The sequence below is a fragment of the Dioscorea cayenensis genome, chromosome 4 (assembly GCF_009730915.1).
Source record: "Dioscorea cayenensis subsp. rotundata cultivar TDr96_F1 chromosome 4, TDr96_F1_v2_PseudoChromosome.rev07_lg8_w22 25.fasta, whole genome shotgun sequence".
Lineage (NCBI taxonomy): Eukaryota > Viridiplantae > Streptophyta > Magnoliopsida > Dioscoreales > Dioscoreaceae > Dioscorea > Dioscorea cayenensis.
Genome location: NC_052474.1, coordinates 4,619,966 through 4,635,803, shown reverse-complemented (window position 1 = coordinate 4,635,803; position 15,838 = coordinate 4,619,966). Strand labels below are relative to the sequence as shown.

At 33.9% G+C, this 15,838-nt stretch overlaps 2 protein-coding genes across 3 annotated transcripts; one reads left to right on the top strand and one right to left on the bottom strand.

Annotated features, from left to right (window-relative positions):
* The first annotated feature begins 1,014 nt into the window (after positions 1-1,014).
* LOC120259176 (alcohol dehydrogenase-like 4) lies at positions 1,015-5,236 on the top strand. The gene is made up of 9 exons (XM_039266730.1): positions 1,015-1,563; positions 1,646-1,832; positions 1,919-2,262; positions 3,665-3,747; positions 3,844-3,919; positions 4,044-4,105; positions 4,293-4,388; positions 4,735-4,896; positions 4,992-5,236. The coding sequence occupies exons 1-9, from the start codon at positions 1,470-1,472 to the stop codon at positions 5,112-5,114; spliced, it is 1,227 nt and encodes a 408-aa protein (XP_039122664.1). The 5' UTR covers positions 1,015-1,469; the 3' UTR covers positions 5,115-5,236.
* A 406-nt stretch (positions 5,237-5,642) lies between these two features.
* LOC120259177 (RNA-binding protein 24-like) lies at positions 5,643-8,005 on the bottom strand. Of its 2 annotated transcripts, none has more exons than XM_039266732.1 (6): positions 7,452-8,005; positions 7,182-7,320; positions 6,962-7,085; positions 6,816-6,858; positions 6,450-6,729; positions 5,643-6,374 (listed from the first exon to the last, which is right to left on the bottom strand). In XM_039266732.1, the coding sequence occupies exons 1-6, from the start codon at positions 7,647-7,649 to the stop codon at positions 6,289-6,291; spliced, it is 870 nt and encodes a 289-aa protein (XP_039122666.1). In that variant the 5' UTR covers positions 7,650-8,005; the 3' UTR covers positions 5,643-6,288. The 2 variants fall into 2 exon arrangements, with proteins under 2 accessions (XP_039122666.1, XP_039122665.1); XM_039266731.1 differs by having other exon boundaries at positions 5,654-6,374; positions 6,962-7,088; positions 7,452-8,002.
* Between the last annotated feature and the right edge of the window lie 7,833 nt (positions 8,006-15,838).

The following is a 15,838-nucleotide window of genomic DNA, read 5'->3' as shown; positions in this document are numbered from 1 at the left end:
CATGACCTCAGTTTGGGGTAATTGGAGGTCGCTTGTTCGACCTGCTTATAGGATCTTGGGAGATTTAGTGGTGAAAGCGATTATTTGGAAAATTTGGCTGTCTAGGAATGATTGCATCTTTAATGCGCATTGTTTGTCTGCTCATGCTCTCATTATTAAAATTGCTCATTTGCTGTTGTCTTGGTTCTCTTCAGTTGGAGAGGGATCCAGAGTCAAATTGAAAGATTCCATTTCTACTATTCGTCGGAGCCTTGACATTTTAGGTCCGCGTGTTGAGGAGTCAGAAGGTGTTCTTCCTTCTGGTGGGTCTCAGGAGCAGCGCATGGGCTAGTTACAGGATGTCGCTGGGGCGTGTGGGCGGCTTTGTGGTGCCGCTGTTCGGTTGTTTTTGCTTTCTGTTTCCTTTGTTTTAACCACTTCTTGTGGACTGATGTTGTTGTTTGGTTTGTGTCTCTCCTCGGAGGGTTTGGCTAATCTGTTGTAGTTTGTTCCTTTTATTTAATGGTAGTGGTTTATCCACCTTTTAAAAATAAAAAATAAAAAAAAATAATAGTGACTGTCATCTTTTTTATAAAGTAATTGTCATAGAATATCATGAATCATGCTCTCCTTTATCCTAATATATATGGGTTATCTATGTTTTTTCAAAAAAGAAAAAGGAAAAAACATGAATCATGCTTTTGTGCAAAAAGTTTCATTTACTAAAATTTTTTAATCTATATCTTATTTTATTAAGAGATTTATTAATTATTACTTTTGTGTATAAAACTCTATACATTGAGTACAAAAGCGATGAACATCAAATTTAAACTTACCGCATGTAAACTCTATATATTTCTTATATATTAATGTTATTCCCAAATCTCGGGTTTCCTTAAAATATTTAGATTGTTTGACCCATAAAAATAAAACATTGGGTTCAAATTTTTCTCCCGTTAAACAGAGACAAAATGCTAAACAATAGCAAATAATAATTTAATAAAAGTCACATCAATATAAAATAAAGGGAGCTAGACATGTGCAGCAGGGCCATTTGTCCCATGCAGAGCCAAACTTGTGCATTATTTAATGAGAAATACAAAACAAAGATTCAATACTTTTCCTTCTTCGTCATAGGCATTTACCAGATACAATGTCTAGAAAAGGGTCATTTTGTTTCCCTTTCTTAATAACGTTTGATGAGACTTATCACCCATTCATTTCTGATGTCTTCAAAGAGTCGGCATAATATTCCAGTCAAGCTGGCCGGGCGGCAACTCATCCGATAACGCGCCTATTTACTGAACCCATTTACAAGTTGGCCACATGGCTCATTAATAATCCACATGAGTGAACAATGTTCTACGGTTCAAAATTAGACCAGCCTTAACTGCCACTATGTCTATAAGTACCACAAAATGATTCTTCTTTCCATAAATACAAGCACACAAACCAGACCGACATACACAGAAAGAGAGAGATAGAGAAGGATGTCTACTGTTAATGGCTTCCAGGGTAGCAACAATGGCTACTCTAATGGTTTCCATGCCAGTGATACAACAGGCAAGATCATCACTTGCAAAGGTGAGCATCAGCACAGGTACTAATTATCTCACCCAATTAATATTTTCATTTCTCTGATCACTTGTTTTACATCCATGTGAAGCTGCTGTTGTTTGGGGGCCTGGAGAACCATTTGTCATAGAAGAGGTGCAAGTGGACCCTCCACAGAAGATGGAGGTTCGGATCAAGATCCTTTTCACCTCCATCTGCCACACCGATCTCAGCGCTTGGCTCGGTCATAACGAGGCTCAGCGCGCATTCCCACGCATCCTCGGCCATGAAGCCAGCGGGTATATAATATATATACACACACAGACATATCAAACACATAGTGTAAAATTTGTACTTCTTGATGAACATATATATATATATATAGGATTGTGGAGAGTGTGGGGGAGGGAGTGGAGGACCTGAAGACTGGAGATCATGTTGTGCCAATCTTTAATGGAGAGTGTGGGGGATGCGCATATTGTAAGTGCGAGCAGACGAACTTGTGCACTAAGTTTCGGGTGAACCCAATGAAACGCGTGATGGATGCGGATGGGCAGCCTCGGTTTTGGATGGCGAGCAAGGATGGGGAGGAGCGGCGCCCGGTGTATCACTTCCTGAACGTGTCCAGCTTTGCTGAGTATACCGTTGTGGACTCTGCGTGCGCCGTGCGCATCCAACCGGCCGCTCCGCTCCATAAGATGTGTCTCCTTAGTTGCTGCATCTCCACTGGTACTTTTTGCCTTTTAGCTTTGAATTGATTAATGATTATAAAAAATAGTAAGGATTATTTTGATTATTATCAACATTGGGGGTTGGGAAGTTTGCATCAGATTAGACTAATGACTAATTAGCAGTTGCTATTTGTACATTTCTTTTTCTTTTTCCTTTTCTTTTTTTTGTTTTTGTTTTTGTTTTTCTTTTTCTGCACAGTAGATCACTAGATGTGAACATGTTTTTATATATATATATATGATTCTGAAAAATCTTATGGAGAAGATGGATACATAAATTGCTTTGAGTCTAAGATGATATTTGAAAATACAAGTTATCTAGAAGTCATCTCCTATCACTACCTGCAGATATTTGCCTACAACTTCATTAATTCTAGTAATAAAATATTTCCGTGACGCTATCATATCTAAAGTCAACTTGCCCGGATTCATTTCAAGGATTTGAAAGGTAGCGTGGAAAAGATGTTAACTGTAGCATTACGACATGCAATACTTGTTAGCATAAGTTGGACCACTTCAAATGAAATAAAATATTTCATACATGAACCGTCCGTCATCTGCTTTACATGTTTGTACATATATTGAAAACAGAGCATGCCCATCAAAACCGTGAATGATATTTATATATATATAGAAAAGGGATTTGGTAACAAAGTGTGTTTTTCTTTTTACTTTTACACTGCAGGTACTAGTAGGAATAAGATTCAATTTTTGGAAAAGTGGATAAACCATGTTTATTAAAAACCAAAATAAGATTCAATAATTATGATTTATTTAGTTACTATATATTTTTTTTACTTTTATACTACAAGTACTAGTAGGAATAAGATTCAATAATTATGATTTGTTTAGTTACTGTATAAGTACAGTATTTAAAGCACATTAATTACTATTTATTCATAATCAACAAACTGTTAAATTGAGATCCAATGGTTTAAATAAACATTCATAGAATAATATCTTATGAACGTCTATAAAAGATCCGCCCTCATATATATATATATATATTATAAATCGTGATTTTATTAATGAAACCGTAAATAATATTTACATAAGTTGAGTCATTAATTTGAATTAATCAATCATATATTAATTAAGATAGTAGTTTTTTTTCAATCATTTTCCAATCAAGCGTTGATATGAAATTGATTTGGTTAATTTGTTGATAATACAGGTATCACATCTTTAAATTTATTAGTTGTGTGTCAATATCATTCATGCTTATTTATTATTATTTCTGCATATTTTACCGTAGTTTTATAATGTTTTTCATATTACACATGTTTAAACTAAATTAGTTCATGTTTTATATTTTCCACTTTAGCTTTGGCATGCATATTTTAATCATATATTTATTTAAATTAAATTTATTTATCAAGAATTATATACATAAAATGCAGGGGTGGGAGCTGTTTGGAATACTGCAAATGTTCATGAGGGCTCAAAGGTGGCAATTTTCGGTTTGGGGGCTGTAGGTCTTGCAGTAAGTGATTAATTTTATTTAAAATTTTTTTTATGAAATGCTAATTTTTATAGTTTGAATAGATCTAACACCAAAAATGTTTTACAATATACATAGGTTGCAGAAGGGGCAAGGCTAAGAGGAGCTTCTCAAATAATTGGAGTTGATATTAATCCAGATAAAATGATAAAAGGTGAAAGCCTCAACATATATATATATATATGTGTGTGTGTGTGTGTGTGTGTGTGTGTGTGTGTGTGACTGTGTGTTAAATCTTTCACTAATATTTATTTATTTATTTATTTATGGTTGTCCAGGGAGAGAGATGGGCGTGACAGACTTCATCAACCCTGCAAATTGTAAAAATCCTATTAATGAGGTACTTGAATATAAATATTCACTCTTTATAGTTATAAAAGTCACGTCAAATCATAACTTTAAACAAATGAAAATTATGAAATCAAGAGAAGAAAAATAAAAATTAGAAATAGTGACCCTGTTTTCTGAAATTTTTGGCTGTCATGAAATAAATAAATATATATAAGTTAATTAATTTGGTCAAGCAGGCGATTAAAGAGATGACAAAAGGTGGCGTGGACTTCAGCTTCGAATGTGCTGGCAATCTAGACGTTCTACGTGAAGCTTTTACTTCCACTCATGATGTATGTTGTTCCTTCACTTTTATTAATTCCCTTCCATCACTGGCATGTTATACACCATTAGATTAAAATACCAAAAGATTATGAAAAATAATTGTTAAAGTCATGATATAAACTGTCACTATATATTATTATATTGTGAGAAGGAATGGGGAAAAAATATCTTGGTGATGTCAATTTCATACATACAGTTTTGGGGGAATGAATAACTAATAGAGTCCAAATCAAATTGATTGTTTTAAGTTTGATGTTACTTGAGATTGATCTGATTTAAGGGAAAAATAATTTAAAAAGAAAGTTTTATTATTGATAAATCAACAATGATTTTTATGATTGCATGCATTTGCAGGGATGGGGGCTCACAGTGATTCTGGGAATTCATCCAACTCCAAGACTGCTCCCTCTGCATCCAATGGAGCTCTTTGATGGCCGAAGGATGGTTGGTTGCGTCTTCGGAGACTTCAAAGGGAAATCACATCTGCCGGAATTCGTCGAAAAGTATATGAAGGGGGTATGTATTATCACTTCAGTAATTTCATTTGTTTCATGCACACTGCACACTGCACACTGCGTATGTTGATTATATTCATGGTGAATGGTTCACAGGATGCAACTTATAAGCTCAATTTGGATGGCTTCATAACACATAAGCTCCCATTTGAGAAGATCAATGAAGCTTTCAGGCTACTGCAGCAGGGGAAATCACTTAGGTGCCTTCTCCACCTCTGAGCAAGTTTACATGTGTGTATATGTGTTGTCAAATGTCAGTTTGATCTTTTGATGTTCTTCAATAGTCTTGGCCTTTGGTTTGGTACATTTATAATTTAATACTCTGCTATATTAAATTTCATATGGTATTCATAAAGGAAGAAAAGAAAAATTGCAGTCAACCTGACAGTCTAAGAGCAGGTAATCTAAGACAATCCAAAACAAACCAATCCAGGCCAAGGCACGTTCTATCACATGGCACAGCTTTCTGATTTGGTGCATGCCAAAAGGCTATACATCTATTAAAACAAAGAAGAAAAAGGCTCCGTGAGCACACCATCACCCAGTTGGAGCTCTCATTGCAGCCCACTAAAGCAAACTTGGGATTCCACTTCCCAAACCCCCACGCTCATGGCATTCCTCTCATTGGATTCCAACAATTCAAAGAAAATCAGCAGAAAAGACACACACAGAGAGAGAGAGAGAGAGGCCAGCTGACAGATGCAGAAAGAAAGCAACAACAGTTTGATAGATATATATATGTACATAGAGATTTAATGCATGAATGTCATTAACTAAAAATAAAATTCTACATTACAAATGTTAGTAAGTACAAGCTTGAATAATAATGAAGTAACAAAAAGAAAAAGGGAAATTATTAAAAAGCTTCAATGCAATGAATGAGTAGAGCCATCCCTGTGGTCTCTCAAAGAAGAACCAGGCACCATTGTAACAATTAATGGAAACCAAAGTCCATGAGTTGATAAAAAAGTGTCAACAGGCTGGATGCAATTGATAAACTTTGCCGTCCTGCCTCTCTGGTCAACAACATTGCCTATGAATTTTTTTTTTCATATAAATGTATATAAAAAAACTTGGTCCTCCTTGCTGAGAAGATACCTGTCATGGTATTATGCCTCAAATATAGCAAAGCAATAACCAGGATCAGTAATGGCAATGCAATGGCTATAATGAAGAAGAAAAACATGAGAGTTAGCCAAGCAAACAGGGGATCCCCACCCCTGCACAATGCTTGTACAATGGATCAGTTGATGAATGAGATGGTGAGAGAAGAATGGATCTCAATATCTCCTTCATTCTTCCCTTGATGTCAGTGCACTAATTATCAGTGTTAGTGAATGGTATCAGAAATGCATGAATGAAAGAACTAAATGTAAATAATATTGTTTCTAGCTTAAGCTGATGATTTCGGTTCGGCAGCAGTGGCTCCGGGTGGCTGCTGGGAAGAGCTCGGCCCCACGATTGCCACAGGGTTAACTCCTGCCAAACAGAACATGGTATCTGATCATTAAATGAAATCGATGGCAATTCATTGAGAAAAGGAACGATGCTAACCAGCAGTGGCTGTGGCAATGGACACAGGTAAAGGGAGTGCGCCAGAGGCATAATGCTGCTGACCATACGGGTATTGCAGCACTTGAGGATAATGCAGAGTGAAACCAGACTGAACCTGGCCAGTCTGAGTGTACTGGGGGTAGTAAGAGTACATGTTCTGATAAAGCCCTGATCCAGCACTGTAGTATGGAGAGAACTGGTAATGGTGCTGGACCTGCTGCTGGTGGTGGTGGTGGTGGTGCTGCTGCTGCTGCTGGTTGCTGTACACTCCGTAATACCCCTGCAACGTCAGAGTCATTTGTTTGTAAGCTTCAACCATTTTGATGTACTAAACTTAACATTAATGTAGTGACAGAGACTGCTCACCATTGGATACACACCCTCCTGTGAATACCCTCCAGAAGAGTACCTAAACATAGAGTTCGGAGTTTGGGGATTGGTTAATTTAATTTCTTCATCATCACCTTCCTTACATGCAGCTTAATTACCCAGAGAAGAAGAGAATGAATTACCCGTAGACAGAATATGGAATTGCATATTGAGCAGGCTGATGATAAAACGCAGACGAGGTGGTTGAAGAAGATCCATAATAAGGAGAGGATGTTGCAGCTGGAACAAATGCAGGTCGGAAACGTCCTGCTGTAACCACAACTCTTTTAGTTAAGCAAGCAAGCTACTATATTAATAATTCAGACATGAATATACAAGCTTTTTGGAGAAAAAAAAAGGTACCATAATGAGGGTTTGGTGCCCGAGGTCGGTGAGAAGCAGCACCGAGTGCGGCGAGGTTGCAGTTAGCTCGCCTTCCATCGATCACCGGTGTAGGGTCCTGGCAAGCCCTCATAGCCGAGTCCGGGTCCTTAAACGTCACCTAGAGATCAATGCAATGCAATGCAATGCAAAAATTAAGGGAAAAAAAAACAACATAAACATTGAAAGAAAAGCTAAAGAAACACAAAAGGATTGAATGGTCGCATGTCTACGTAGTAGTAAGGAGCATACAAAGCCATAGCCCTTGGAACGGCCACTGTGCTTATCAGTGATGACAACGGCCTCAAGGATCTCGCCAAACTGCTCAAAATAGCGACGCATGGTGTCACGCTGAGTCTCCCAAGCAAGCCCGCCAACAAAGATCTTAGTGAAAGTCGTGTCAGCACCGCCACCACCCAACTGAACCTGCCGCTGATGATGACCCGCCATTAGCCAAGAACCAACCAGAACAGAACAGAACAGAACAGAGCAGAGCAGAGCAGAGCAAGAAATGGTGTATAGTGAGGTAGTAGCAGTAGTATACAGCAACTGTGCTCCCTCTGCTTGTTAATTTCTTGATCACTATATATGAGTATATATTTCTATCAAAGAAGAACAACGCCTCGATAATGGTACAAGCACAGGCAAGGGAGAAGGTATGATCATTAGAGAGGGAGGGTAGAAGCACAAACAGAGGAAAGAGGAAAGAGGAAGAGATGAAGGAAAAATAGTAAGAAGGAGAAGGAAGGGGTGGCTCCCACGACACTGGGTGAAAAGAGCTGTCTTCTCTTTTGGAATTATAACAACAATAGAGTGTGGGGGGCTTCTTATTTGCTTCGCTGTCATCAACCTCAACATTTATATCTAATGCTATTCCTCATTCTACTCCTTATGGCTAACATGCAAACCATGTTTTTCCCATATAGACACACATATTTATAATTTATATAAATATACATGTATGAATTATTGTATATTTGTCACCTTTGACTAGATTGATTTTGGATTAGATAGAAAGAAAGAGAGAGAGGGAGTGATTGGGATTGGTAGGAGAGCTCCGTGGGCAGCGGCGAGTCTTAAGGAGATAGGGTTGGACATGGGAGTGGTGCAGTAGGATGGTGGAGTGAAAGGGTGAATAGGAGGTTAGTGGGGCTCACTAAACCGGATTTGGTTTAGAGGGGGGCTTTTCTAGTTTTCTTTTCTTTTATGGTTTATATAAATGGAAAAGGGAAGGCGGGGAAACCAAATCATGACTGTCGCTACTGCCCAACGGCTTGGACAGTTGGACCTTTGCCTTGTCGTCGTCTCGGTCAAACTTCCTCATTTGGAAGCCCTTTCTCTTGTGTGTTTCTTGGTATTTTTGTTCATATTATTTTTATATTTGTGTTTTGTTTCACTTTCATGTTTTTAATATTTATGTATATATTAGATTTATCTGTATTTTGATATATATATAATATATATATAGGATTTTGCTTTATATACCATATTTTCTGGTTCCCACCTTGTGCGTGTGTATATATATTTCCTTTTTTTTCTTTTTTTTTTAATTTATTTCATTTTTTTTTTAACAAATGGTCTCATTTAAGAGGTGATTAGCATTAAAAAGATAATCAGACACAAAAATACACCGGTTATTATAATTTAATGATCTCAAAAATTTAGTATGTAAGATAAATTAATATATAAGATAAGGAGAACCTTTCATACGTATTTTCTAAAATAATATATTAAAGACTATAACTTTACAATGATAAATTTTTATTTTACTATATAAGTATAAATAGATTGAGAATACTGACTCTTTATATAGATGAATATGATTGATTTAAAAAAAGAAACAAAAAATCAAACTAGTAAGATGATTGATTTGAAATCATTTTAATTAATTGATATTGTATTGTTATTTTCTAATAATAATGTGAATATCATCACACTTTGTTATTTTTGTGAATTGTTTTTGTTCATTCTTCTCTAATGGTGCTACTTTTGATTGTTCACCTGGCTAGCTACTATAGGCTATAGATAGCCAGTGGAGCTGACGTGCTTTCTTGTGAATCTCCTACAAATGGTGGACCGTTGATGTTTTCTAAGGCCAGCTAGCTTCCTTCTATTTGGAATGATAACTCTCTTTTCCCTTTTTATATAATAAACTAAAGGCAGTAAAGTAATTACATAATCTTGGAAGGTCCTAATTAAAAATTCATTAGAGGAATTAAATGCGTATAAAGAAAATGGATATGGTTTGGCTGATTCAAGGATCATCTTGCTACCACTTTGAAGAAATAATACATAAATGGATATATTCTTTTTTATTTGGTTATAACCTTAAGGAAAAAAACCAGGGTTTCAATGCCCTTGAATGCTGTTAGACAATTATTGATGAGATCATCCATTATATATATATATATGTGTGTGTGTGTTTATATATTTGCCTTTTGAGTTAGTTGGGTTATAGTTTTGTGTGTGTTTAGCTGTTGAGTCAAATGTTTTCCATGAAGTCAGGGACTAAACAATGATAAACCTGCAAGCATGAACCTGGCACTTGCATGATTGAAAAGGCTTGTGGACCATAAAACATGCACCCATTGATTTATGTCATGCAGCCAACATTTGCTTTGCCCAAGTCATGTAATCTTTTTAAGAAACACACACACACATATATATATATATATATTGATTCCTGAATATTGATATTTAATGTAATTAATTCATTATTAATTCATTATTAATTCTACTCTCAGAAATATTTGGGACCTCTGTTCCAGAGCCATCTTCTGGAATATTTGGCTGGAACGCAATAATCGTATTTTCAACCATATATGTTCACCTACTTCTGCTACAATTTATAAGACTGCTAATATGATTCTCTCTTGGATTTCTGCAGATTCAGACTCCCACCAATTGGAAGCCTTAGAGGGTACTCAGAAGATCAAGCGTTCCCTAAACTTCCTCAGTTCCAGATCTACTGACCACACCGGTGATCTGGCGCCCAATCTGATTCAGGAGTAGTTCGTTTCTTTTTTCTTTGAGCTGGTCTGTGTCTCCAGATGACTGACTTCGCCGACTTCAGATTGCTTTTCTCTTTCCTTCACCTTATTTGCTTTCTATGTACTCTGTTTTCCTCATCCCTGGTGAGGATAGTATTTTTTTGTTTTGTTTCTTTCTTTGCGGTATTATCTTTTGTACTTTGGTTTTTCATGTTTGTTTCTTTTTAATAAATTTGTGGTTTATCTATTTTTTTCAAAAAAAAAAAACGTGGAGAAGATACTGAAGAATATTTGAAAGTAAAATTGTTTATTCATTAACTATGTATACTAGACCTATAATTTTTTAATAAAAATAAATAAATCACATATTTATTAATAAATAAAATAAAAAAAACTGGGAGATACACCACAATAGCAAAATAAAAAAGACCTTAAAAAAAATGAGAAAAATCACCCGCAGTGATTGTTATCCCAATTTAAAAAAAATAATAAATAAATTAAATAAAGCAGTCTCTCCGTCAGAACAACAACAGTTCGATGATGGCATAAATCTTGTTTTATATAGAGCCATGCATTAAAAAGACCTTTTAGAAATAATCAGTATTTTTAGAATCATTGATGGCGAACAAAGTAATGGATGCTATATATTAACACAAAACAAAAACACATCCAGTCTTCTTAATTAAATTCAGCCAATATAACTAAATTAATCAAGATAATTTGAATATCATCGGACTTAAACAAATTAGATCCATTATTTTGTCGCTTAACCATATCTTTCTATCGTATTACAATTTCTTAAGAAAAATTACTTTGAGTCATAATTATGCAAAAGAAAAGAGACACACAATCTTGTAGATATCTTAATTGTTAGTTTTGAAAGGGTAGTGGTGAGATAATTTTTCTTTCAACCTCACAAGTAATGAATTTACACAATCAATTATGCAAAAGAAAGGAGACACACAAATTGGTTACTTAGTTCTGCACAACCTTACCTACGTCTGGAGGGCCAAACTAGAAAAAAATAATCCACTAAAATAGGGGAAAAACATAAGAGTTACAATAGTCACTCTCTTTCACAAAACAAAGAATAATCCTCTTTAGTTTACCCGATACCCACTCTCCTCAACCCACTCACTAAGATCTCTCACTCATAGCTCATTTTAAATTTTCAAGCATGATATCTTGTATGTACATCCCTATGTCCCAATCAAACATCATCTTTTAGATTCTCTGGGTTTCCAAACTTGGGCATCTTCCAAAGTTAGATATTGCAACACTAGTTGCAACCGAACTTGTAACACAGCCCACCTTGTTGAACCTGATTGAGGTCTAGCCGAGTTGCAATCGAACTTGCGACACCTTCAACCCTCTCAGTTCCTTCAGTTCGCTTTGTAGTAGTTAACTCGTCCCGAACTCATTCTGTTTGCAACTACTTCCTTCCTCATGTCAATTCAACAAGTCCCTTTCCCGAGGGTCGCACCCACCAATGCGCGAATCTATCTCACCAAAGATGGTCTCAAAAAATCATCAAACTTGATTTTCATTCATCCAAGTTTGGTCTTCAATATATTGTTGCAAAACTTGATCTCCTCTTATCCAAGTTTAGCTCCTCAATGTCTTCCAAACATGGTCTTCAATCATCCAAACTTGGGTCTTTAATTTTCAATCAAATCTCACTATATAAATCTTGTATCCCATAATTAGCCTTCATACAAAAATATGTTCTAGGCAATCTTAATGATGATATTTGCTAATAAAAAAATTATTCCTCTCATAAAAAGAGTTTACCAAAGATAGATTTCATCATTTTGGATCTTACCGAAGATAGATAAAATCATACGTAAGATAAACTTACTCTTCACGAGAGATCTTTTTTACCTTAATGCTCCTTGACATAAATAGATTTTCTTCATATGATTCTTTTAAGATAAATTCTTCAATCATAGTCTTCTACCATGATCATCACGCGCCTAATCATTTGCCATGTCACCATGTGTTAGACATATCATCATCTTTGTCACCATTGTTTGCCACATCATTTGCTTGTTTGTTACATAATGCCAACTTTAAGCTTCCAGACTTAACAACAATTTAGAGATCATCCAATTTTTTGTCACATCATCAAGAGTCTTTTCCATGTCATCATTTTTGTCACATTTTTTTGCCAAGTCACTTCATTTGCCATGCTACCACTGCTTATGTCATGTCATCTCTTAGCTTGTTATATAAGGCCACCTTAGGCTTCCAGACCTAACATTACTAATTAAGTGTTATTTTTGTTTAATCTTTGTTGTTTATCATGAATTAAGAAAGCAAACTTAATGTATCAAGCATTATAGCAACCGATTAGAAAAGGCTTCCAATGACATTTTAGTAGATAAAGCTCTATGTTGTTTTCGGTCCGTTGTTTTTCATAGCTTTTCATAGCTAATAGCTTGCAAGAAGATAGATGGAAGTTAATTTTTTTTTTTTTTCAAATACTATAAATATTTATGTAAACACTAATTACCAGAAACCGTTGATTACAATGTCAAATATTGTTATCCCTGGCTGAACAATGAATAAAATAATAAAAATTGAGAATATGAATTGAGTTAACTTATACCACAAGCATTACATTAGACCAAAAGAACTTACATTTTTTTATTTTATTTATTTGTTTATTTATTTATTTATTGCTTATGAGGCTAGCTCAACTTTTTAAAAACATAGGCGAGTACAGGTACTAGACTCTTCAAAAACAATATTTCACATTGTTTGAGATTATGAGATTAATGTCTTCATTTTTCAGAGACCAATGACCATAGATTTTATAAAGAAAAAAAGAAAAAATAAATAAATAGTAGGAGGACATGAAAATGATTAGAGCAAGAAACCATTTGAACAAAAGTAATATGGTGTGCAGTTAACGAACATAGATAATGAGAAAGAAACACTGAATAATGGTTTGATTGTAATGGTTTTGTTAGACAGAAAAGTAGTTTTGACAGCTTGCAACACTCAAAGAATTCAGTGACAGATGGCTGGGAACTAAATTATTACTACAACTTAATTAGCCTTTGGCTTACGTATCACACCTATGGTCTAACTCCTGACCTCTTCTTTATTTATTTATTTTTATAAAGCATGTTAAAAATATTTTTTTATAAAGATAAATAATCGATAAATTCAGTAAAAAAATTTAATACAAGTGCTACAATGATCTGCAGAAATAAAACTATGACTGATCCGTCACCTAATTATATATGTTAACGTGGATACTTTTTTATGATAAAAACCAAATTTCTCTTAATGAAAAAAAATCAAAGATTAATAATTCAGTTCACTTGGTTGAATTATTTGTATTAAACTAAAATAATAATAATAATAATAAATCAATATCATGAGTCAGATTTAAATAAGTAAATATATTTTTATTTTTAAAACATTTATTCTTTTCAAATTAGAGATTCTACGTGATGTCTTATCATAGGCATAAAGAATTGTCTATCCAAGTAATGAGAAAACCTCAAAAATCCTAAATAGAGAAAAAAAGTTGAAAAAAGTTGATGAGATGTCCTAAAACTTTTAATTGTGATATAAGAGAATTGTTTTTACAGTGATAAAATGTGTAATTGATATATATATATATATATATATATATATATATATATATATATATATATATATATATATTATGAAATTCCTATTGTTTCATATGCCTCTACAGCAAAAACTAAATCTATTATAATATATCTGATAACATAGCTAACACATCCTCTCAAATTGAAATCGCTAACTTACATCATAAAAGGTGGCATAAATGCGGCCAAATATAAGTAAGAGTTTCCAAGATTAAAAAAGCCTAGCTTCTCACTCCATAATATATCAAGCTCCATGATAAATTTTGATATTAAAATAATAATAATAATATTAATAATATTATTATTTCATACTTCTCAAACTGTTGGATATAATATGCATAATTTAATCACCAGAGGCATGCATGCACACAATTTCCTCCTTCACAAATCATGTTACTAACTACTTCAACAAAGTTACATTATTTTTTGAATAATAGACGACAAACGTCTTTTTTATATAAATATAAACAGTACCAAACAGTTTATATAAATATAAACATTACCAAATAGTACTGGAACCCGGATATATAGTGTATGTACAGTATGAGAATAATATAAGAATCTCGGGTGAACATTGCATAAACAGTGCGGTGAACAGTACTGTCGGGGGAGGAATTTGAACCCGTGACCTCCTCCTTATATTTTGGTATCATACTATTAGGCTATTTAATGGTTGACAAGTTACGTTATTTCGGGTAAAGTGAATCAACATGCCCAACACACAGGAATGAGACAGTTATCAACATGCCCAATATTTCGGATAAAGTGAATCAATGAAGAATAACAGATTAAACAAAGTTGAAGAGAAGGAAAAAGGTTAAAGTAAATCACAACTAGATCACTCTTTTGACACTGTTTGAATATTGCATGAATGCTTCAACAAGTGCAGCTAGCTCTTTGCATGCTTAACATGCATGATTATTGTAATACATCCTGCTTGCCTTTCCCATGCAAACTACTGATCAGTACTGAGTAGTTAGTGTGTACTGGTACAAATAATAATGAATGAAGACACTAAGAAACACAAACAAAGACAGTAGTGACTAGTGAGAAATAGAGAAAAAGAAGGCATGATTGGCTGGGCTGGCAAGAAAGATAGAAAGATAGAAAGAGAGAGATGGATAGACAGAGAGAGGGGGAGAGCAGCTTTTGGAATGTCCAGAGATGAAGCAGCAGGTTGTGGGGAAATATGCAGAGACACTAGTACCTCATCCACATGGGCTATACAGAGTCTCTCCTCTCTTCTCAGAGCCAGCACATGATCTATATATATTGCTTTCCTTCTTTTCCACTTTCACCCACTTTCCTCTGTTTATACTTTATATTCTTTTTTTTTTTCATATATAAGATATCATATAACTATGTGAATTTATTTATTTATTTATTTATTTATTTTTTGTAAGTGTGAGTGACTTTATAATTGTACATAATAATTTAATATGATTTTTTTTTATTTGAGATCTTTGCAGAAATATTTGTCTGCTGTTATATAACAACCTTGATCCATAATCAACTCTGGTTTCATAAATATATGTGATATATTAAGAATGCTGTGTTGGGTTTGTGGTACTAAGCTTTGTTTAAAAAAAAAGAGATTGTTCAAGGAGGAAAATTTTTATTTGAAGCTGAATATATACTTCTTTTTTTTTTTTTGTTAATGATGAATGTTTCCTAGTTAAAATCAATGTTAAATTAAATTTATAATTGTGTTTATTTAAAAATAAAATCTAATTAAAAATAATAAAATAATCTTCACATAATTTAATGTGTTTGGGATGTTTGGTTGAAGATGATAGAATAAATTAGAGTACTTAAAATAATCCAAAATCAAACAAAACCATAACATTTTATGTATATATATATATATATATATAAAAGAGATGCTATTTCATTGCTTTCTGATTAAAAATAAAAATTTCACCTATTTGAAAAAAAAAATTCTAATAAAATTATTAAAATAACTTTTTAAATCAAGTGAATCAACAATACATACATATATTTAAAAAAATTTATTTATTTAAAA